At 39.1% G+C, this 23004-nt stretch overlaps 2 protein-coding genes across 2 annotated transcripts in view; both read left to right on the forward strand.

Moving 5' to 3' along the window:
* The first annotated feature begins 1702 nt into the window (after positions 1–1702).
* TMEM158 (transmembrane protein 158) lies at positions 1703–3486 on the forward strand. Its single transcript, XM_053467023.1, has one exon. It carries the CDS (start codon positions 2075–2077, stop codon positions 3008–3010), a length of 936 nt encoding a protein of 311 aa, XP_053322998.1. The 5' UTR covers positions 1703–2074; the 3' UTR covers positions 3011–3486.
* Positions 3487–11353: 7867 nt separating this feature from the next.
* CDCP1 (CUB domain containing protein 1) overlaps positions 11354–23004 on the forward strand; it is a 28859-nt gene continuing 17208 nt past the window's right edge. Inside the window, exons 1-2 of the mRNA XM_053467008.1 lie at positions 11354–11629; positions 22722–22937. Coding sequence (XP_053322983.1) covers positions 11560–11629; positions 22722–22937 — 286 coding nt within the window. The 5' untranslated portion in view covers positions 11354–11559. The remainder of the gene's footprint in view (positions 11630–22721; positions 22938–23004) is intronic.

Consider the following 23004-nt stretch of genomic DNA (forward strand, 5'->3'; position numbering starts at 1 on the left):
GTAGGAATATGCTGACAACTTAGTAATTGTGCTTTTTTGTTAGGAAAATATTACAGGAAAATCAACACAATGAGGTTTATTTGCTAAATAGTGAATTACATCATCTTAATATGTTATCACACTTTACTACATATGCATTATTAAGTGCCAAGACAGCTCATTCTACTAGAAGTACTGAGTTAGTCCTGCATAATGCATAGTTAGTGAGGTTCTATGTAATGTGATGATGGATCTTAATGCTGTCCTGTATACATTTTCCTCAAGGATCCCATATAAAGAGGAACCGTGGTCAACTTTCATTCATTCTCCTTCTCTAGGGCTAGATTTGCATTTCAGCCACCACCAGGTTTTTTAAGACCCTAGTCACCCATCTAGTAAAAAATAAGAAAATATTGTAAAACTCTTTTAAGGAGAGGCATGGACATAAGATAAAATGGTCATAAAACAGAAAGTGAAAGTAAAAAGAGCAAACACTTGTTTGTTGGAGCTACAATTGAGCCTCTCTAGTTTGTTTTCCACGCATAAAAAAAGATGACACTCATGCATTTAGTCTCATTATACCCCTGATGAAGTGAGTGTGCTCTCACAAACACATAGGATGGGGCTTCACCGATAGCTCAACACATCCAAATACCGGACTGCCAAATCTCACCCACGGGAACCTCAAGAGTACCATAATTTTTCTAGAGGCGACAGAGGGACAGCGGAGAACAAACACAGGAGCGGTGAGCAGTATCGGATTGGCTATTTGATCTATGAGATGCTATTTTAACAAATTTTATCTTGTGAGTTATTTATCAAATAGTGGGGCTTGTCAGGACCCCATTCAGGAGGGTTGAGGTGTCGACACGGAAAACCAGCGCTTCCCGGAGTTCCAGGTATGTTTATATTTTAATTAATTGATACTATCAATTAGTTGATACACTAATTGAGTCCAGTAACTATAATAAGACCAGAAACTCAGCCTAATTTACAGTGTCCTCACACACAATTACAATTAATTATTTAGAGTGGTTTAGGGTGGCACACTCCATTTTAGGCAGTTATTTTTTGTGGAATTCACTCGCCTACTAAGGATAAAATAGGAGTAGTCTTCACATATTTCTTGTGAGAACACTTACTGCTATATCTTTTACTATAAGCATTTGCTTACGCTGCCTTATAGGAAATTTGTTTCCGACTATTGCATCTTGGACAGGCTGGTCTGCATCATCCATACTGGTCAATCACATGCACGTTCAGTCTCAAAACATGGCAGAGTGCAAGCTGCCAAGGGACCCTTCAAAGACCCAAATTCATCTCTGCCAGTGGCAGACTGTGGCAGGGGTGAGCAACGGCCCAGTCAGCTCAAGGAAAAGCGATAGAGGGGTGGACCTTTTCTGTAATATTTTTATTTATTGTTTTGAATTATTATGAATTTTACTTTAGTCCATTTTGTTAAAAGCGGTGTCGTTTTATTTGCATTAAAATAATTTTATTGCATGAGGCTGTGCGAGTCATTTTTTTTTTTATTTCAGGGTATGACTGCCCAATAATCCTAAAGAAAAATATAATACAAACATTATTTTGTAGAAGTGGAGTGAATTGTAAAGCGAGATCAATATATTGATTCAAATTATGATGTAAAGTGTTAGCAAAGCAGTAATACAATATTTTATTAGACTTATTGAAACGGGAGAAATAAAAGCTACTCCATTAACCATTGTTCATGTTTTTTCCCCATATGCAATAAGCTATTACAGGCTGATCCTTTCCTTTAAGAACTAACTAAATCCAAAACATCCCTGCTGTTCACACCGGTTGAAGCGTTAGCCAACATTTCTTGGCAGGAGACCTTCATAGTTTCTCTTTCGGGAAACAGAAATAAAGGGATAGATAAAGATATTCTTGCAATCCTCTAATCATCCAAATCAAATGCTGAGAGAAAGAGGAGGAGAAAAGGCAGAGGGAGGCTGACTTGGAGGCAGAGTAGAGCTTTCACAGTTACTCGCAGACTCGTCCACGCCTGTGTGAGTTTCTTTCTTTGTGTCTGCAACCAGCTAAATATGCAGCCCCTTCTTTAACATCTTGTGCAATGAGGGTGCTGCGCCTCTACCCTACCTGCAGCCTGCTAAGGTGGCTCTTGGCTTTGTTGGCTCTTTGTATCCAGCCACCAACACAAGGATGGAGTCAGGAAGGACATAGTGAAGATGATATATTCCTTCTGCCTATTAACTCTTCCAGCAGGTCACTGGCCAACTTGGAGCTTGATTTACAGAATGAGAAAAGAACCACTGCCCACGAGAATGTTGACGAGATCCAGACAGGTCAGCCCATTGATGCCACAGCTTCTCATCCTTCAGCTCCCTCCGATAGCAACATATGGGACACCAGTAGAGACACTTTGATTCTCTCGCCCCGAAAACAGCAGGAGTTCCATCCCTCTTACTCACAGCAACATGGGGCAGCACACTGCAATGTCAGTGTACAGAGGCTAATGCTCACCTCTCTGTTGGTTCGCTGGGGACGCCAGCTGGGATTTCAGTGTGACCTGTTGCTCTTCTCCACCAATAATCATGGTAGAGCTTTTTTCTCTGCAGCTTACAATCGTGTTGTGTCCCCAGTTGTCATTGAGCATCTTGGGGTTGCTGGTGCCCAGCAGGAGTTTCGACTTTGTGTAGGTTGTGGATGGTCAAGGGGCAGAAGGAGTGGTCATCTCAGGCACCATCAAGCATCAGCCCCTGGTTCTTCCACTTTTTCTTTCATTTCTTCGTCATCCTCTTCGACTGAACCTCATAATTCATTACAAGGAGAATCACTCAATTTTTGTTGCCTGGATTTCAGCTTAGAGGAACTGAGGGGGGAACAGGGATGGAGAATGAATCGAAAACCCATTGAATCCACTTTGGTGGCTTGTTTCATGACTCTGGTGATCATTGTCTGGAGTGTGGCTGCCCTCATCTGGCCAGTGCCCATAATTGCAGGGTTCTTGCCTAATGGAATGGAACACAGACGGACAAGTAGTAAATAGCCATTCTCAGATATGGTACAATAGTGTTGTGGTAAATAGTTTCTCCTATTTCCACTTTTTTATTTCAAAATCTTTTAGTTTTCTGCATACATTTTTTTTATTTCTTTCTGCACCAGATGACTACATTTGAGAAAAATATGCGTACAATTAAATTGTGTTCAATTTTATGTACATTTACAGTACAGTATGAATGTGATACAAATAATTTTAGTGGTTTACATGGGTTTCTGATACACATGTACGTACAAGTGATGTAGATTGTATATTTTGTACTTTAACATAATTCAGTACTTGTACTTTCATGCCAACTGGGTTATCTACATATCAATTTTGCAGTCCAAAGGCCTATACAAATACATGCCCCTAACACCCTTTTAAATGCCCCTTCTTTTGGTAAACTCAATGTTTCTTCAATAATGTTACTACAATAAAGTGTAATAGAAAAACTCTTTTTCCTAAGAAAAGAAAAAACATAATTTATTCTACCATAATACTCGCCTACACAAAATCTACGGATATCAACCTTTACTTTTAAACAACCCTTCTCTAAAATATTGTTTACCTTCTTTATCACATTTGCATATCTTATCGATCATAGCTTGTCTCCTTTCCAAGCTTTATGTACGGAAAGGCTTACAAGGCAACCCGGTGCATTGTGTCTTGTAAGGAAATGTAAGTTCAATGTCATTTGTAACCTTTCAGGCATTATTGCTAACTTTGGGACTAGAGTGATAACACTCACACAACCTCACCTGGAGTCTGGTAGTCTATTAATATGACTGCTCCTCTCTTTGTTTTCAATGATTGATCAATCTATTTTGATGTCATTTTTCCATATATATTTTAAATAAAATACCATTGATAATTGGGCGCAGCTAGACCTGTTACTTTCATCGACCCATCACTAACCGATAGGGAATGTCCTTGACTCTTAACTAGCCATTGCTGGCCACATTGTCTTCTTTCCTGACAAGTAAGGGGTTAAATCAGGAGCTATTTGTTTTCTAGTTGTGACTCAATTTTAAAGCACAGTTTTTATATATTACTGAACTGTTTTAAATAATACTTCAAAGGATGCTTTGGTAACGGGGAAAAAAAAATCCAGCTGTCAGTATATTCCCTCCGCGCTGCCATTCTTTTGTATTATTATTGTATTATTTTCCACTTATGGTGGTGGGGAGGGGAGTTGTGTAGGTGTCAACTCTGATTCACAGTCGATTAAAAATACTGAACTTTGTATAGAACATAAAATCCGTTTCCACAATTCACTCTGACATTTACTTCTCTGTCTAAACATCACTAGACTATTTTTCTTTTTGCAGAGGCGTAACTTGCAAAGGTGATCACGTTGCTTAAGATGCACAGTGAATTAGGTGAATAGTAATTAAAGTGAAATGCACTTTAAGTGTATGCGGTATACATTTGTAACACCTGCTTTGACAAAGAATTAACGAAACATTTGTGGTTCTCTGTATATGAGAGTTTGCTTGTCTGTACTGAAAATTGCTTGGTTGTGGGTATGAATCCAACACCGGAACAGTTAAAAGGTGATATTCTAGAGAATTGCATAGGAGCATTAGCCACACAGCAGGGCAAGTAGTTGCAAATAAGTAAATAAGTCAGAACAAAAGAGTTATTTTCAGCACAAAGGGGAAACAAAAATTGTGTACACTGGTTCTTATGAGGACTTCTTGTATACCTTTTAGCATGAAAGAAAAAACAGGAAGTATTAGGTGTAAAGGAAAAGTACTTCCCCTCTGGCTAAAATCATTACTGTATATTAAGGGCCATCTGTTATTTTAACTATGGTTAGGGGCAGCCAAGTAAGCAGATTTAGCAGTTTCTTGTAAAGGGCACCAACAGAGAATGTAGGAGATATTAGACAAATTTTTCATAAAGTTATATCAAGATAAAATTTTCTTTTTTTACTAGAATTCTTTTTTGTATCCTCTTTCGTACAGAGGGAGATCTTTTTGCTCAGGTCCCCTATAAACTTAGAGCCACCCCTGGCTATGGTCATCATCTTCACCGTTCCAGTGTTGAATGATTATTCCATAAAAGGAAAAAGAGGATACATGGTTTATGAATGTGTACAAAAAGAAAAACGCCTTTACATCTGTAAGGACAGGAAAATTGTAATACATCCATATATTTCAATAAATAGATTTCAAATAAATATTTCATTGTAATTTCATGTTTCATTAAAAGTAGATCATACCGGTATTTGTTACTATACGGTGTATGTGGTACACACATAACCCAGGACATACTTGAAAACAAGAGAAATCTTCCGGGTAAAACACTTTATAAATAAATAACTTAAGCATATTTTATCACTGACAATTTCACCTTAAATTCACGTTACCATTAAAATCAGAACGACACAGCTGCAACTGCCTGCGTATAAGAAAAGTCCCTTGATGCAGGTATGAGAAATGGTGGTTAGAGGTGTTTTGAATTTCGAGGGTTTGGTCCCTTTGCCAGTAAGCAAGTTCACAGGAGAAAGAATATACCATTACTTGTGGTGTTACAGCCAGTAGTATTCAGCCAGGTGTTTTTTTATTTTATTTATTATTTGCAGATGTTTTACCCCTCCAAACTTGGTGAAAGGCTTATTAATCTAACAAGAACTAGGCCCAGGCTGGGCATCTGGCACCCCAGGCAAATGCCTGACAGGCCGTGGCTGATCTCTAGTCTGTAGAGTGTTCTGTTGTCACATTAAGTCTTAATTAGAGTCGGTATAATAAATGTAAAGTCACAAACAATAACAAACTGGTACAAAAAGAGGAGAGGGCCCTGCTCTAGGAGGAGAGGGTCCTGCCCTTGTGATCTTACAATCTTGAAAAAAATATTACGGTATTTATAATTATTATGTATACATTTTATATTTTTAGTGTAAACATCTACAGAGGAAAAATAAGAAATAATTTTACCATATTTCCAGAAGGAGCGAAAACTGATTCATTTTGTAGACACATACACGTCACTCGTTTTACTCCCAGTACCCCTCCTTTCAAGGAGCTTAGCATGTTTAATGGATACACGGGTATCACATTGTGTTGAAGGCCTAAAAGTCAAAAGAATGTGTATCTTAACAATAGAAAATGTGTTAATAAATAAGATACATTATTCTTTTAAACACCCTGCTCAAATACATTAATTGGCATCAATATAATGCAGGATCACGTAGTCTTGTTCTACAAAGGCTTCTAAACACACTACTAAAAGCAAAAGATGTTCCCTTTTAGCCATTTGAAATATTCACATCTATGGTCTGTTGGTATCAGAGATGATTACTGGACCTCTCTGTGTGGTGTTTGATCCTGCCTATTTCCAACCTGGTAATACAGTCTACCGCTTCCTGCATACCCTCCAACATTTCAGATCTAGAAAAATAGGAAACCTGCGTGGGTAGAAAGAGGCAGGGGAAGAGCTAAAAGTGTGTGCCCACTCTCCCACCTTACTTAACGAGCCATCTTCTACTGCAAGGTTCCATGTGGGAGTTGGAATGGAGGTTTATGCTTTAGCAATACAGCTATGCTTTTACAGCTCCCTGGGCTGGACAGAGGAGATCAGAGGAACTATCCAACCTGCCTGTGATCCATCAGCAGCTACATGGACAGTGGGACACTTGGCAGGTATGCTCTTGACCTAACTTTACCCCTTCCAATCTCACACATGCTAGAGAGGGAGCGTTTATAATGCCCAGGCCCGGGAATTTACCTAATATGCTCAAGGCAAAAATATTCCCAAAAATTCCCTTCAATTACATTTTCCTCTGTTATGACATCTGTATTTCTTTTACCTCCAAACAAAAGTATGCCCCTACCATTTATGATGTTAGGTCCAGTGAGAACAGAAAATGTAAGTTGAGAAAGTAGTTTCCATGGAAACCTTTTAACAATGGAACACCGAGGGACAAAATATGCTTGCTATGATGGCTAAATAATGTATTTTCTGGAACACAGGTCTTTACCTTACTTTTTTATTGAAAAGAAAAAAACATTACTAAATAGTTGCCTGTATTGTTGTTTCCCCCAAAACAAACACAGCCAGTTATTTGTGAGTTTTGCTTCTAAAAGATTTATCCATTTGCATCTTAAATTTCCCCCAAAAATCAGTAATCTAGATCGAATATTTAAACATAAATATTAACAAATATGATTTATACATCTAGATGAACAATCAATTTTGGATGAGACAGAAGACTAGCATACATTTTATAACGGTTTAATGTTTTTATCAATTTTAGGTGCATGTTATACACACAGTCAGCAAGTGTAGGGCAGACCTATTGGGCAATCAGGCTCCTTGATGTGCTGTTGCTCAATGGGCAGGTTGCAAGGGAAATCTGGTATGGAGCACCGTGCCTGGACAGCACAGCCTCCATAGCATGTCTTACCCTATGTAGTTCTGCCATCCAATATAATGTCATCCTCAGCATTAAAAAATGGAAATCACAAACAGAGTGGCCGAGGTACTAGCCTGGGTTACGCCAAGGGCAGCGCCTGACTTCTTTTCTGCTTACGGATTCTGATCCTGTGTTGCCCTACCTATGTACCGTACCTGGCTTGTCTGACTACTCATTTAGTATACCAAACCCAGCTATGTCTAGCCATCCATTCTGCATTAACTCCTGGCATCCTGCATCACCCTTCTGTCAGTCCAGCCTGCAGTTTCCTTGTCCATTTATCTGGATCTGTCTGTGCTTTGCCAATTACACTCAGAACCAAACTTCACCTGCCTACACCCGAGTTTCCTCACTATTAGGATCAGGATTACTAAGTCTCTTTCGCTTAGCTTGGGCCCAACTCATTGCTAGGTGATTTGGGGCTAAAGAGCTTCTGCAGTGAGTGCTTATTTGGTGACGGCGGACGTGACACATAACCTCCATAGCATTCTGCATCCAGCATTACACCTCATTCTAAGGTGGAGCTGCATGAAATGACATAATATGCCCAGGTACATATCTGATCATAAGCAAAAAAGTGTTTTTTAAAATTAAACTTTGTTTACTAGTGTCTTGATTTCATTCGTATTTGTTTGGACATATATTGAACGTAGTGACACCACTATCCCTTCTTCAACATAAATCTTAATATAACATGTATTTGAAATCTATCACTACATCAATATCTACAACTAGGACTGCTTGTCACTGCCATTTCTTGAGTACATCTTTTTGTTGGTACTTTTTATTCATCTCTTTTTAGCTCAGAGGTGGCAGAAAACAGTGAGACCTTGGTACATCCATCTAGTATCCAGAGAAGACTGGTCAGAAGTAGACTTCATGGAAAACTTAAGGCCAAAAAGCCATACCTCCAATGTGGAAACAAGCCCAATCGAATCAACTATTCAGAAAAACACATGAACCTGGATGATCAACATGTTTAGAAATATGAATATTCATGGCACTGTTTTGCTTCTAAAAGTACTTTTTTTTTTAATTTTGTTTATTAAATATGTATACATTTTCAAACAGCTAAAAAATGCAACCTATACTTTATTGATCACATGATATTTTGATAGCAGTTGCAGCTCTGCTGCTTTGAATTTAGAACAGATTAATGGAAATAGGACAACCATTATAATTTTGCTGTATTTCAACTTAAATCACTCATTTAATTGTTAATATTACACATGCCACTAGAAACATAAAACATTTAAACCAACAGATGGCGGTAGCTACATGTACTTGTTTGTATGTCATAAATGTGGCTTGCCTTGTACCCAAGTAAACTAACTAAGCTGTATATGAAATACACATTTTGTGTCAGGCAAAACAAAAGCTGAAACAATAAGTACCTTAAAAACTTATAAATCATAAAATGAGTGTAGGGTGTCTTTCATAACATTAAAGAAAACTATTACAGCATCTAAACATTTAAAGGAAAAGATCTACTTGCAGACATCGTTTCTTACATAGTATTATTTTAAAACTAGTCATTGGTGATTCGTGTGGAGCCTTCTTGACTTCGCCTAAGGAAGCAACCGGGGGGGCGGGGGGGGTTGCTAAATGAAAGAATATTTTTTACTGAAGCCAGGGGTGCTAGTACTGCTACAGTATATATCCGGGAAAGTAGGAGTGTCTATATGTGCTCCAGTAAAAGTCACAGTAGATCACCTGATCACAAAATCTTCCCTAAGGGATTTCAGAGCCATACGAACTTGACCTAAGTCGGCAGGAGGGCTGGATCTTCTTTGTTCCAGTTGGATAGTTCTATGTGGCTGACAACTAAAGTTGGCATGAGCCAAAATGCACACACTGCCTTTCCCACCAAAAAAATGTAATCTTCTTGGATCATGTTCCATTTTGATATTTTCAGAAAAAAAACATCAATTTCTGGTATACTCTATTACCCAGGGTTCAATGGTGTTCTTGTGCACTAAGCAACACAACACAAACTCCTCACCGTAATTACTTCTGTGGGATGCGACCAGGTTAGAAACTTTGTGGGTGCTAAAGAAGCAGCTGAATCAGGTTGCCTCAACCTTAAGGAAAACGAAAAAAATGAAAAAAAACACCTTCACGTGAAAATAAATAGTGAAATAATGTGAGTGAGAAATAATAATGATAAATATACTCCTACACGTTCTGCAGCTCCCTGGAACAACACTCCTCACAAGTGTACAGCAACAGAATATCAGAAAGAGGGGCGCATAAACATGTGGAGAAAAATAACAACACAATAGTGTAGTACAATCAAATATGGTGATGTGATAAATAATATATTGCACTCACAAAAGCGATAAGTAAAGAAGGCCCATCAGATGGAAGATAATCTTCTTGAAGTCTTTAGACTGCCGACTGAGACAATTTATATATATTATTTATCACATCACCATATTTGATTGTACTACACTATTGTGTTGTTATTTTTCTCCACATGTTTATGCGCCCCTCTTTCTGATATTCTGCCTCAACCTTAAGGACAGAGGAGCGTGTGTTTCCTTGTCTCACTGGTACTACAACTGATCTTAGCCAAAAGCAAAAATAGTGTACCAGTCATGGTGCATGTATAGATACAAAGATATTTTGAACAAAGTGTCCTTATTTTTGTATCTCTTCTGGAGACCTGACATCATCTCTGGAAACGGGGCATGGGAAGCTTTATCTTGGCCACATTCTACCATCTAATTATCATGGCTTAATCCTGACCCCTTCGGATCATAAAGTCACAAGAGCAGGGCCTTCTTTTTCTCTTGTGCATCTTAATGTATATTTATGTTATTGTTAATTTCCCTTCTGAATATTGTAACAGTGCTACGGAATCTGTGGGGACTTTATAAACAAAATGTAAAAGAGAAGCTAACAGAAAGAGAGAAGCATCTTACGCAGAGCCATTGTTTACATCTAAGAAAGTAGGCATAAAGCCTATTAGCCAAGCATAGTCAAACCCCCATTAAGGTTTTATATTTTTACAACACTTTCACGTAGTCACTAAAAAATAAGCAAAAAACAAACACGGTCTGTGCTTCTTACCCTAATAAAGTTGGCAACAAAATGTCTGTGGTGGACAATTTAATGATGCTCTATGACCACAAACCTTGCCACGGATACTGGTGTCCTTGTATGGACACTTTACCTATCCCTGGTCACTGGCCTGAACAAAAGTTCTTCCCCTTGCATTGTCATTGTATTGGTGGAACTCCAGGGAGAACAAAAAGCTGCTGGTCTGGTCCGTGATCAACTGCCCTAGCAACTGGCTCCCCACTGTTATATAGGGATGCAAAAATATTAGATTCACATTGTTGGCAAATTTAATGGCAGATCAGTGGACGATGTATATGAATCACCCATCTGACACAGGTCTAACTTTTTAGCAGAAAACAGGAGGCATAGGACAACACAATGGCTGCAGATGGGGGAAAAAGGTTGTTAGATACATTGTTTCTATTACACTTTTTGCAGCATCTCCTCTTGGTCGTTGATAATCCCCCTCTTTTAATTGTCTTGATCTTATCAATACTCTTTACTGGAATCGAACAAAAGGATTTACTTAACCATTTAAATAGATTCATAGATAAACATGTTGGGTTAATGATAGATCAATGGACACTAGTACATTTCCATTCAGTCCTCTGCAGTGGACAGCCTTTAACCCTTTTAGCTGCAAACAGGATCTCCCAGTTTAGATTGCTCCTGATTTGCAGATACACTTATAGTGCATTCACTGCAGGAACAAGCAGCTGTCTGCTTGGAGATCAAAGGACATTTATTGTGCTGGCTTTGTTTATACCTGCACACCTTTGGAGGTAGGAGGGAATACAGGGGAATCCGCCCTATGCAATGAAACAGGGAGTGTGTCTAAAGTTTGACTCCATTTCCTGAAAGCTGTAGGTTGGTTTCAGTTTGCCTAAGAGGAAGGTGAAGACGGGCAGAAAACACCTTTTTCATCAAGCCTGTTTTTTTCCTTCTTCTTCAATGTGGGACCAAGGTATACTAAGAGAAAGGAGTCCTCCCTGGGAGAGTTAAGGTGACAAACTGCCTTGTGTATGGGACAGCGAGAAGGATTTCCTGGATAAGGGGAACGCCGACACATTGTGACATGGGACACAGGGACGCAGCAATGTTACTAGTGGGTATTCTGTTCACTTGGCTGCTTCCACAAATGACAGGTAAGAAGCAAACGGTTTATGTACATAAAAATACATTGGTTGTATATAAAAAATACACCGTGCAGCAGTAGTTACAATACACATCTTTGCCTTAAATTTTCTTACCCAGCTATTAGCAGGCCAGATTTAAGTATCCGAGTTTGTGATCGTTTCAGTTGTGTTCACACACACCTGAATTCACACAGAAAAGTGAACTTATAATCGAGGTGACCTTTAATATTAAAATATTAACCCTTTATGAGATAACCTTAAGAATGTCATTTTGTTTATGTATGCCCAAATCGCTATATTATGCACTAGTTATGTCCTGTTTAGCTTATGTACAAGGCAACTGAATATTATGGTGCTATATAAAACAATAAATAATAATTCTGTGAAATGTCTTTCCAGTAATGTTAACTGGAAGATTTTTTTTAGTTTTGCTATAAATATCATAATACCATATAACATCATGCTTTCGATGATTCCTTCCTTATTATCAAATCTGGTGTGCTGCCAATTTCTAGGCAGTACCACCACGATAACTGTCCATGCCTTCAGGGGCCTGCTGTGCCAACACTTTAAAATGTGGTTGTGAAGCACTCTGCAGATCATGGGTATGTTGGGAAGCTTCAATATTTACTATAAAAGGAATCGACATGTGTGCTGAGTGGTGTAAAGTATACCAGCTAGCTCCATACAAGCTGTTTTATGCACATATGATATCATGCATGGTTTGCCAACAGTTTATGAGAAGCATTGTGACATCACATCCTCATACCTCCGGGTGAAACACCGCTTCTCTGGGTCACCAATCCATGCCCATTTCCCCATTAAAAATAGCATGTGTCCCGCAACATCAGAGGGACCTCCTACCCGCATGGGGGGCTTTGGGTAGCCTGAGACAGAAAGTTCCCAGGTATGCACATCATGGCCCTGCTTGTTACATGACATTGTTTCTCCCTTTTTCTGCATGCACATGCCCAAAGTGTAACTATGTTCACCTACCACATTGGGAAATAGACATTACGGAGAAGAATTACGCAAGAAGGTGCATGTGTAAGAGTATACATAAGTGCATTGTAATGTTTACTGCATATACAATTTATGGGGGGAGGGGAAAATCTAGGTACAAGGAACTTTTGACATTTTTAATTGGAATTCCTCTATATAAATACCCAATTTCATTTGAAAACGGTATAGTAAAGTAATTATTCTGTCCAGTAGGCTAAAATACAATATGATTTTGTAAGCAAAATATGTGTTTAAATTTGCAAAAACTGGGTAAAAATAGATAGAAAACATTTTAAAAATGTACTTTCTAAGTATTATACAATTACACATGTGTTAGATTACATTGTAAAATATATATTGCGCCAATTGTGGCCACTTTTTATATTTTATTAAATCTCTAGATCTTATTATGACGAGGAATCATATTCTCATGAAAGCTCTTGATTTCTTGGGCTTCTACACGGATATACATAGACACAGAAAGGCATATTGCACATACACATATATGCATAACAAATACACAACCATAATCACTGACTGCCATACATACATAGCAGGATGGACACATGCTTTCATGTTGTTTACGGCGAACTCTGACCTGCCATCTGAATGTCTTAGCTGGAATCGAGACTCATCAGACCAGGCAACGTTCTTCCGTTGTCCAATTTTGGTGAGCCTGTGCGAATTGTAGCCTCAGTTTCCTGTTCTTAGCTGACAGGAGTGGCACCCGGTGAGGTCTTCTGCTGCTTCAAGGTTTGATGTGTTGTGCGTTCAGAGATGGTATTCTGCATACCTTGGTTGTAACAAGTGGTTATTTGAGTTACTGTTGCCTTTCTGTCATCTCGAAGCAGCCTGCCCATTCTCCTCTGACATCAACAAAGCATTTTCGTCCACACAACTGACGCTCACTGGATATTTTCTTTTTTTCGGCCCATTCTCTGTAATGGTTGTGTGTGAAAATCCCAGTAGATCAGCAGTTTCTGAAATACTCAGACCAGCCCGTCTGGCACCAACAACCATGCCATGTTCAAAGTCACTTAAATACCCTTTCTTCGCCATTCTGATGCTTGATTCGAGCTTGATTTGAACTTGATTTGAACGTTGTCTTGACAACGTCTACATGCCTAAATGCATCGAGTTGTTGTCATGTGATTGGCTGATTAGCTATTTGTGTTAAAAAGCAATTGAACAGGTGTACCTAATAAAGTGGCCAGTGAGTGTACTTCATATATAATGGTCAGTCTTTATTTGGGTACTGCACATGTCAGGGATTAACAAATCCCAGGATATGTGTATCATTGTGTGTATAAATGGATATGTATACAGTTGTAAATTAATGCATTGATATGTGTGTCATTATGTTTGTATGTAAAGATACACACGACCAATGTCCACACAATATAAAATAAATTATGATATGAATATCATATTATGATAAGTTAGAGATATAGCTAAGGATATCAATGAGTAAATATAGGTAAACTTCACCCAATTAGTGGGGAAAAAACAAGTGGATAAAAGAAGACCAGAAAGCTAAAAACTAAATCAAGAAATGGAATTTGGAGACCAAAAGAAACGAGCAAAGAGTATTATAGACATGACACATGCAGATACAGTATCTATGATATAGTTTTTATTTGTGAATGAAACCTATCAGAAGGTAAATCTCTGTGGCTGAGTGTTTAAAGTCTAAATGTAATGTTCATACCTGGGTGTCACAGAGCTGGATAGTCCGACCGACTAACTCCACTGACTTGTGCTCCCTTAGCCTGGGACAACACGCTTTCCCCCCGGTTTCCCAGTCACTAGCCGAGACTCAGTGTAGGGTATAAACCAAAACATAGACTGATTTTTTTTTAGACACACAATCCAGCAAAACACATATTAAGATAAAACAAGATATTGGAACACAAACCGCCCCCTTAATCTGCATCCCAGAGACAACAGGGGTAGTAACGGGATTAACAATACAATAGGGGTCCCAACCTCCACTATCTATCACTGGCCAAAATCAGGTCCAGGGATGGCCGGGGTAAATATCTGTAGTAGTGGCACTTGGGGGGGCTGATTTATACAACATTAAACTGAAACAATGGTGGTCACTCCCTGGTTACAGACCCTGGCTGTCTGCCAGAGATAATCCCCTCAACTAGTGATGAGATGATAGTGATGGGAAAACCTCCTTACATTTCTTACATCCAATTAGATTAGCACGTGCCATGATATAATACCTATGTATAATTCAAATGTATTGATGCATTTTTTTTTAAAACAAAGGAAGTTCAATATCAAAAAACTACATTCTCTGGTAAGGGATTTCTTTTTTTTTGTGGTAACTATTTCATCTTGCTATTTTTTTTTTTATCTGAGCATCCTCATTTTAACCTAATTCATTGTTTTCCTCTGCACACAGTAAGCAGCTTTTTCCCAGTTACCCAAGGTCCTTCCTCGTGTGAGCAGTAATTTTATGTTTGCATAGGAACACCCAAACAGTTTTTGTGGCCACTGTAACCTCACCCAAAAGTGAATCATAGTTTGGCAGTGTAGCCTGGCTTAGTCTTGGACACCTCTATGTAACGTGCAAAAAATTAAACTAAACTACTGTTCAAAAAAACAATGAACAAATATGCTTAGTAGTACTTGAGTATTTGTTGAGGTGTTTGCACTTTTAATATTTCATTTAAAGCGACAGTCATTGTCTGTTTTCGCTTTGAACGGTCACTGAAACCATAACATTATTTCCAAACTCCAATTATTCAGCCAAACGAGCAGTATTTTGCTTAGACATGCTGCTTGTTTACTTTTCTGGCAGCTGCTTCCTTTCTTCTGGCATGCAGTACCATCAGGTCTATTATGCATGCATGCATACAAACATGTATTCGCTAGAGGGCTATGTTTAACCCCTTCGTGACAAAGGCTGATTTTACTTTTTATACCCTTCGTGACAATGGCCGTTTTAACATTTCTGCGCTGCTCGTGTTTAGCTATAATTTTCTTCTTTCCCGTTTACTGAACCCACACACATTAGATATTATTTTTTTCAGGACAAGAAGGACTTTCTTTAGATGACATTGTTTTGATTGTATCATATTATTTACTATTAAAAAAAGTATAAAATATGGTGAAACATTTAGAAAAAAATGACTAACTTTTAGTTGAAAAATATTTTACTCATCTATAAAAGGTAATAAAAAAACCTGCTAAATAGATTTTACTATTTGTCCTGAGTTTAGAAATACCCAATGTTTTTATGTTTTTTTTGCTTTCTTCTACACATTATGGGGCAATAAGTACAGGTAGCGTTTTGCTATTTCAAAGCCATTTTTTCCAAATCTGGTCATTCTTCCCCCCCATGTGCCATTTCGGGTATCTTTGAACCCGGCCAATGCAATTTACCCCATCAAGTCATATATTTTTTGAAAACTAGACAGCCCAGGGTATTCCAAATGCTAGTATTTTAACCCTTTCCAAGCACTTATTCTACCATCAGCCTTTGTCAAACTTTATGGTAGTAATTTTTTTGCATTTGTTTTTTCACACACATTTTACTTCAGGTATGAATAAACAGGTTCTGGTATATGTCACTATCATAAAACACCCCGATATGTGTTCAGCAACATCTCCTGAGAACAGCAATACCTCACATGAATGATTTTGCCTGGCTGTTTGGGGGCAAAAGGGCCACATTTGGGGCATGCACATTTTTCAATGTTGAACTTTGGCATTTGGGGATCCACTGCCCATGCCCTATTTGGTACATCTTTGAGCCGGGCCATTTCAGTGTGCCCAATAAACCCATATATTTTTGAAAACTACACAACCCAGGGTATTTTAAATGCTGGTATTTTAACTCTTTGCATGCACACATTTTACCACCAGCATTGTTTCATAGTTTGCAGTAGTATTTTTGTGTATGTATTTTTCCCACACACACCTACTTTATGTATGAATTTACAGCTCCTGGTATATGCCGCTGTCACACGACACCCCATAATGTGTTCAGCAACATCTTCTGAGTACATTTTTTGGGGGAACTAAAAGGCCACATTTGGTACGTGTGCATTTTTCTAATTGGAAATTAGATCGTTGATCGCCTCCTAAACGCTTTTAAAACGGGCGTCCGCCGCCATACAAAGTATGGCGGATGTTGACGACCCGGGGAGGCACTGTTTCGGTGCAGAAAGCGAAAATAGTTCGCTTTCTGCACCCGTTTAAAGACGTGCCGGTCCTGGCACGTCAATTGTCGTTATCGACTTGATTTTCGGTGACGTGCCCGGACCGGCAATTGTCATCAAGGGGTTAAGGAACCTACAATATCTGGCTGTTGTGTCCAACTAAGAGAGGCGTTAATGGTGTATATTCAGATGAATGACTTGTCACTAGTGGGATACCTTAGGGATCAGTATTGAGACCTGTAATATTACAGAAGGTCTTATTGGTGTGATATGTTTTTTTGCAGGCGATAAAGATCTGCGGGAAAGCATGCCCCCCAACTGTCCCAATGTAGGGGGTGTATAGGGGGTATAAGGCATTTCTGGAGGCAGAGTGGCAAATAAGGGGGTTTAAGGCATTTCTGAGGGCAGATGTGCATAACTGGGGGGGGACGGTTGGCAAATGAAAGGAAATAAAAACAAAAATTTCTCAATCATAGCTTTTATTAAATATGAAAAAAATAGTTTGCATGAATTAATAAAGAAATAAAAGTTTATTACAAGAATATCGTGAAGAATAATGTGATCACTGTTTTGTTCCACTGAATAAAAACTTTTTCATCTAAAAATGTTTGCAGTAGCAAATGTTTTGATTCCATTATGTCTAATGTATTTAACGTATTAGGGCCTTTTAACACATTTGCTTTCTGGCATTTTAATACATAAACGTGATAAAAAGAATGTTTTATAGTTATTTGTATGGCAAAGGGGTGCTTGTGGGTATAAGAGCTCGACCGCAAGATAAACTATATGAGGCTGGTCTCCAAATGTTTCCAGGGATTCTTTTCATTCCCAGTCTGGCCCTGGGTGAAGCGAGATCTGCACTCGCCTCAGGTGCAGCTGCAAGGGGGCGCACAGCTGCCCGATCAGCAGCCGCAGCCTGCAGACTAGTTGGGAGATCACGATCTCCCTCTAGTCGGCTCAACATTAGGGAGCGCGAGGTCTGTCACTTCAGACCTCGCTTTACTGCTCCCTAATCACTACGCGCCGGCAAATAATGCGGAGCGCGGGGATATGACGTCATCCCTGCTCTCTGCATTAATAGCCGGAGCCAAGTGATGAGGGAGCAGTAAAGTCTGAAGTGACAGACCTCGCACTCCCACCACAGGATGCAAGATACAGGATGGAAGCTGGAGGAAGAAGGATGGAGGAAGAGGTAAGAGATGGGGTGTAAGGGCAGTCTATGTGTATGTATGTGTTTGTAAGGTTGTGTGTGTGTATATGAGCCAGTGCGTGTAAGAGTGGTATAGTTATTTGGTAGCTGGTGTGTAAGGGCAGCGTACATGTATATATGTGTATGTGTAAGGGCAGTGTACGTGTATTTGTGTGTGTGTTGGGGTCCTGGGAGGGATGCTAACAGTAGGCTTTTTTTAAAAAAAAACAAACAAAAAAAAAACTCTGCTACTGTGGACCACTCTTCCAATGATGCTCAGCCAGCATTTTGGTGGACACCTGGCTGGCTGAGAATCATATGAATTTTAGTTCACCGCTAGCATCTGCAGCTTTACTGTTACTGCACTTCCCATGACGCTCAGCCAGCATCATAGAAGTAGTATGTCTGGCTGAGCCTTATGGGAGTTCAATTCAATGTGTTGGGAGGTATAAAGTTAAAGCTGGAAAAGAGGAATTTAGGGAGTTTTTCGAGTAGGTCTCCCCAGGAATTGTGGAAAATCAGAATGCATTTTAAATGGATATAACAGCATGTGAGTTAGTGAAGGACACCTGAGATTTCACCCAAGGAGAGGAGCCATTTACTTATGGCCTAGTGCTATGCTTGACCAAAACCTTGTGTATAGACTGTGCAAGTACAGTGGGGCAAAAAGGTATTTAGTCAGCCACCAATTGTGCAGGTTCTCCCACTTACAAAGATGAGAGAGGCCTGTAATTGTCACCATAGGTACACTTCAACTATGAGAGACAGAATGAGACAACAAAGTCCATAAATCACATTGTCTGATTTTTAAAGAATTTATTTGCAAATTATGGTGGAAAGTAAGTATTTGGTCAATAACAAAGATCAGATCAATACTTTGTTATATACCCTTTGTTGGCAATGACAGAGGTCAAACGTTTTCTGTAAGTCTTCACAAGGTTTTCACACACTGTTGCTGGTATTTTGGACCATTCCTCCATGCAGATCTCCTCTAGAGCAGTGATGTTTTGGGGCTGTCGCTGGGCAACACAGTCTTTCAACTCCCTCCAAAGGTTTTCTATGGGGTTGAGATCTGGAGACTGGCTAGGCCACTCCAGGACCTTGAAATGCTTCTTACGAAGCCACTCCTTCGTTGCCCGGGCGGTGTGTTTGGGATCATTGTCATGCTGAAAGACCCAGCCACGTTTTATCTTCAATGCCCTTGCTGATGGAAGGAGGTTTTCACTCAAAATCTCACGATACATGGCTCCATTCATTCTTTCCTTTACACGGATCAGTCGTCCTGGTCCCTTTGCAGAAAAACAGCCCCAAAGCATGATGTTTCCACCCTCATGCTTCACCGTAGGTATGGTGTTCTTTGGATGCAACTCAGCATTCTTTCTCCTCCAAACACGACGAGTTGAGTTTCTACCAAAAAGTTCTACCTTGGTTTCATCTGACAATATGACATTCGCCCAATCCTCTTCTGGATCATCCAAATGCTCTCTAGCAAACTTCAGACGGGCCCGGACATGTACTGGCTTAAGCAGGGCGGCACGTCTGGCACTGCATGATTTCAGTCCCTGGCGGCGTAGTGTGTTACTGATGGTAGCCTTTGTTACTTTGGTCCCAGCTCTCTGCAGGTCATTCACTAGGTCCCCCCGTGTGGTTCTGGGATTTTTGCTCGCCGTTCTTGTGATCATTTTGATACCACGGGGTGAGATCTTGCGTGGAGCCCCATCTTGAGGGAGATTATCCGTGGTCCTGTATGTCTTCCATTTTCGAATAATTGCTCCCACAGTTGATTTCTTCACACCAAGCTGCTTGCCTATTGCAGATTCAGTCTTCCCAGCCTGGTGCAGGTCTACAATTTTGTTTCTGGTGTCCTTCGACAGCTCTTTGGTCTTGGCCATAGTGGGGTTTGGAGTGTGACTGTTTGAGGTTGTGGACAGGTGTCTTTTATACTGATAACAAGTTCAAACAGGTGCCATTAATACAGGTAACGAGTGGAGGACAGAGGAGACTCTTAAAGAAGAGGTCTTAAAGAAAAGGTCTGTGAGAGCCAGATATCTTGCTTGTTTGTAGGTGACCAAATACTTATTTTACCGAGGAATTTACCAATGAATTCATTAGCAATCCTACAATGTGATTTCCTGTATTCTTCCCCCCCCATTCTGTCTCCCATAGTTGAAGTGTACCTGTGGTGAAAATTACAGGCCTCTCTCATCTTTTTAAGTGGGAGAACTTGCACAATTGGTGGCTGACTAAATACTTTTTTGCCCCACTGTACATATGTAAAGATGACACTGCTGTAAATAATCTGCAAAAAACAGTATAACTAAAATTAGGTAATTCTGACCAATTTGGGCACAGTAATTAAGTAAACCACTAATTGCTTGATAATCTAATAAACCTTTTTTGTACCACTGCTGCTTTGTCTTGACAGTCATATAGCAGTCATTTTCCAAGTCTAATGCCAGGAAACAGAGGTGTTTATTTGACTGATTAGGAATATAGTGTACAGCAACCGATAAATAGGAGTCCGTTTTCTTCATATTTGTGTCTCTTTAAAGAGCATATGTAGAATGAGTTCTCGATTTTATAAACACATACAATACAATATCACTGCCCACACAAAATCAGATATCAGAATGCATTTAGGTTATAGAGTAAAACATAAGCCCATCTTATGCTGATGTTTAAGCCTCAATAACAATTGGTCTTCATCAGGGCTAAACCTTTTTTTAGCTTTGTTTCTTCTGAAATATGTTGCATTTCAGTATTCAACATATTTGGTTTTATCTTAATTGATAATTAAATAAATAATGTGTCCTTTAATATTCCTATGTGAAACAAACTACAGGTTTCCTAGTACCCATTTGGTCATAAATGCACGTATGTAGCGACACAAGAAACCTGTCTCAACCAGAAAATACATACTTTGAATACTATAAAATCTAAAAACCGGTTTATTTTCATATTATACTCTTGTTTATCTGTTTGTTATCAGCTCATATGAGTTGATTATTTTTTTCTAAAAATGTCTCACATTATACGATTTGCATTGTATAGTTTATAGATTTTATAGACAAAAATGTAGATAAAACAGTCAACATTTATTATACTTGGACTTCTGGCTTTGTTTATACCTGCACACCCTTGGCGGTAGGAGGTAAAACCATAGAATCTGCACTACACAATGAAACATTTTTCATTTTCTATAAGTTGTCGGCTGGTTTTAGTTTGCTAAATAGAAAGGTGATAAGGTGATAGGATAACGCATAAGACAGGCAATGCAAAAAAGCAGTGGAAAAGGTACTGGGTTCTATAACTAGAGGCATTAGCAGCGGAATAAGGGAAGGTGAAGTTCTAGCCCTTCTCCTAATCTAACCTTCCAAAGACTGTCTGAGCCACTATATAGCTTCACAAAAATAAGTTAATGGGGTACAATAATCATGTAGGTGCTGAGACCAGGGTGTTAAAATAGCTGGCCCCATGTAGGGTTGACCATATGTCCCAGATCACCCAGGACAGTCCCGCATTTTGGTCCTTGGCACCTGCTGAATTCCCGCATTCATTTGCAATGAAGGCACCAGACAATGTGCATATGATGGACGGAGTCTCCCCTCAATATACCCTCACATGCCTGTTATATGAAGCCCCTGGAAATTCACAGTTGCATGTCATTGGCTGACTTAACCAAGAAATATTTGCCGACCAAAGATAAGTTGAATATGCATATAAAAAGCTATGGAACTACAAAACAGCCGTTCAGAACCATTAAGTTGCCTAACTTCATCTGTGTTTTTCCACAGCTAATGTCATGTGTTGTCTTTTCACGCAGTTCTAAAAGTTCCCTAAAATCTGTCAGGTTAGCATGCAACTGGCTAACCAAGTAGGGCTGCAGATGTTGGGAAAGTGATGAACTGTATTTGTACCCCATTTGAATGCTGGTGGTCAGGACATATTTTTGCCAATATTCGGCTTACACCTTAACTAAGGAAACCTATGTTTTGTTGGCTTCAGGTCAAATTAACTGTGGGAAAAAACAAAATTGCATCACATGCCATGGTATAGTGGGAAAAATATACCCCTCCCCACCAGAAACATTATTTTCCCACCATTATTTCTGTATAAAATCCCAAACAATTTGCAAAAAGTTACTAAAATTAAATTTCCTTAAAAAATATAATAAATGAAGCCATCACATTTTTGCATATGCACCCCTTATGAAGTGGTGAAGTTGTTTGACAAATAGCAAGTTAAAACAATTAACAGCCGCAACATAAAATAAGTGGGAGAAGGGATAGATGGGATTAACGGGGAGACAACTGAGAAGGTAAACAGTGCAGATCCTCAAATTTAGGTATTCTAGAAGAAAGAGCAGTGATGCCTTTGATGAGAAATTAATGTGGGCAGATGCCTGAACTATGGTAATATCGGTCACGTATTTGGGGAGAAAGAAGTAGCCAGTTGCATCCACTCCTAAAGGAAGTTAGTGACCACAAGAGTAAGGATATTACCCCTCTATCTGGTATAATAGGGTCTGAAAAGATTAAGGATTAGAAGCATCCATGTGTCTGGGTTGCATTATAGAAATAGCACTTGTCTTCCAGAAAAGGCTCATAGTTATATTCACTATATTGTGAATATGCAGGTGAGTTGAACATTTGAGCCTCCAGTAAGCCTCACAGTTACTAATTTAAAAATCTACTATACAGTCTGTTTTACATAATTTAAATAATTTCTTTCCTAGAATCCATTGACATCAGCATACAACCGAAAGACAACATCACTATCACAATAAAACCTGCTTCTACTCGACCGGTATCCCCATCTTGCTTCATCTGTACTAAAAAAGATGGCTGTAAACTTTCTACATTATGGATAGGCCCAGGGATGACTGTGGGGTACACCTTCAGCTGCCCTTCACCTGAAAAATACTTTGTCATGGAGATACTCAATAAAATCGGTAAGTGTTCTTAATGTTTTATATAAAATGCTTTTTTTTTTTTGCATAACTCCCAAGTGAGTTTCGT

Source organism: Spea bombifrons, chromosome 5 (genome assembly GCF_027358695.1).
Source record: "Spea bombifrons isolate aSpeBom1 chromosome 5, aSpeBom1.2.pri, whole genome shotgun sequence".
NCBI lineage: Eukaryota > Metazoa > Chordata > Amphibia > Anura > Pelobatidae > Spea > Spea bombifrons.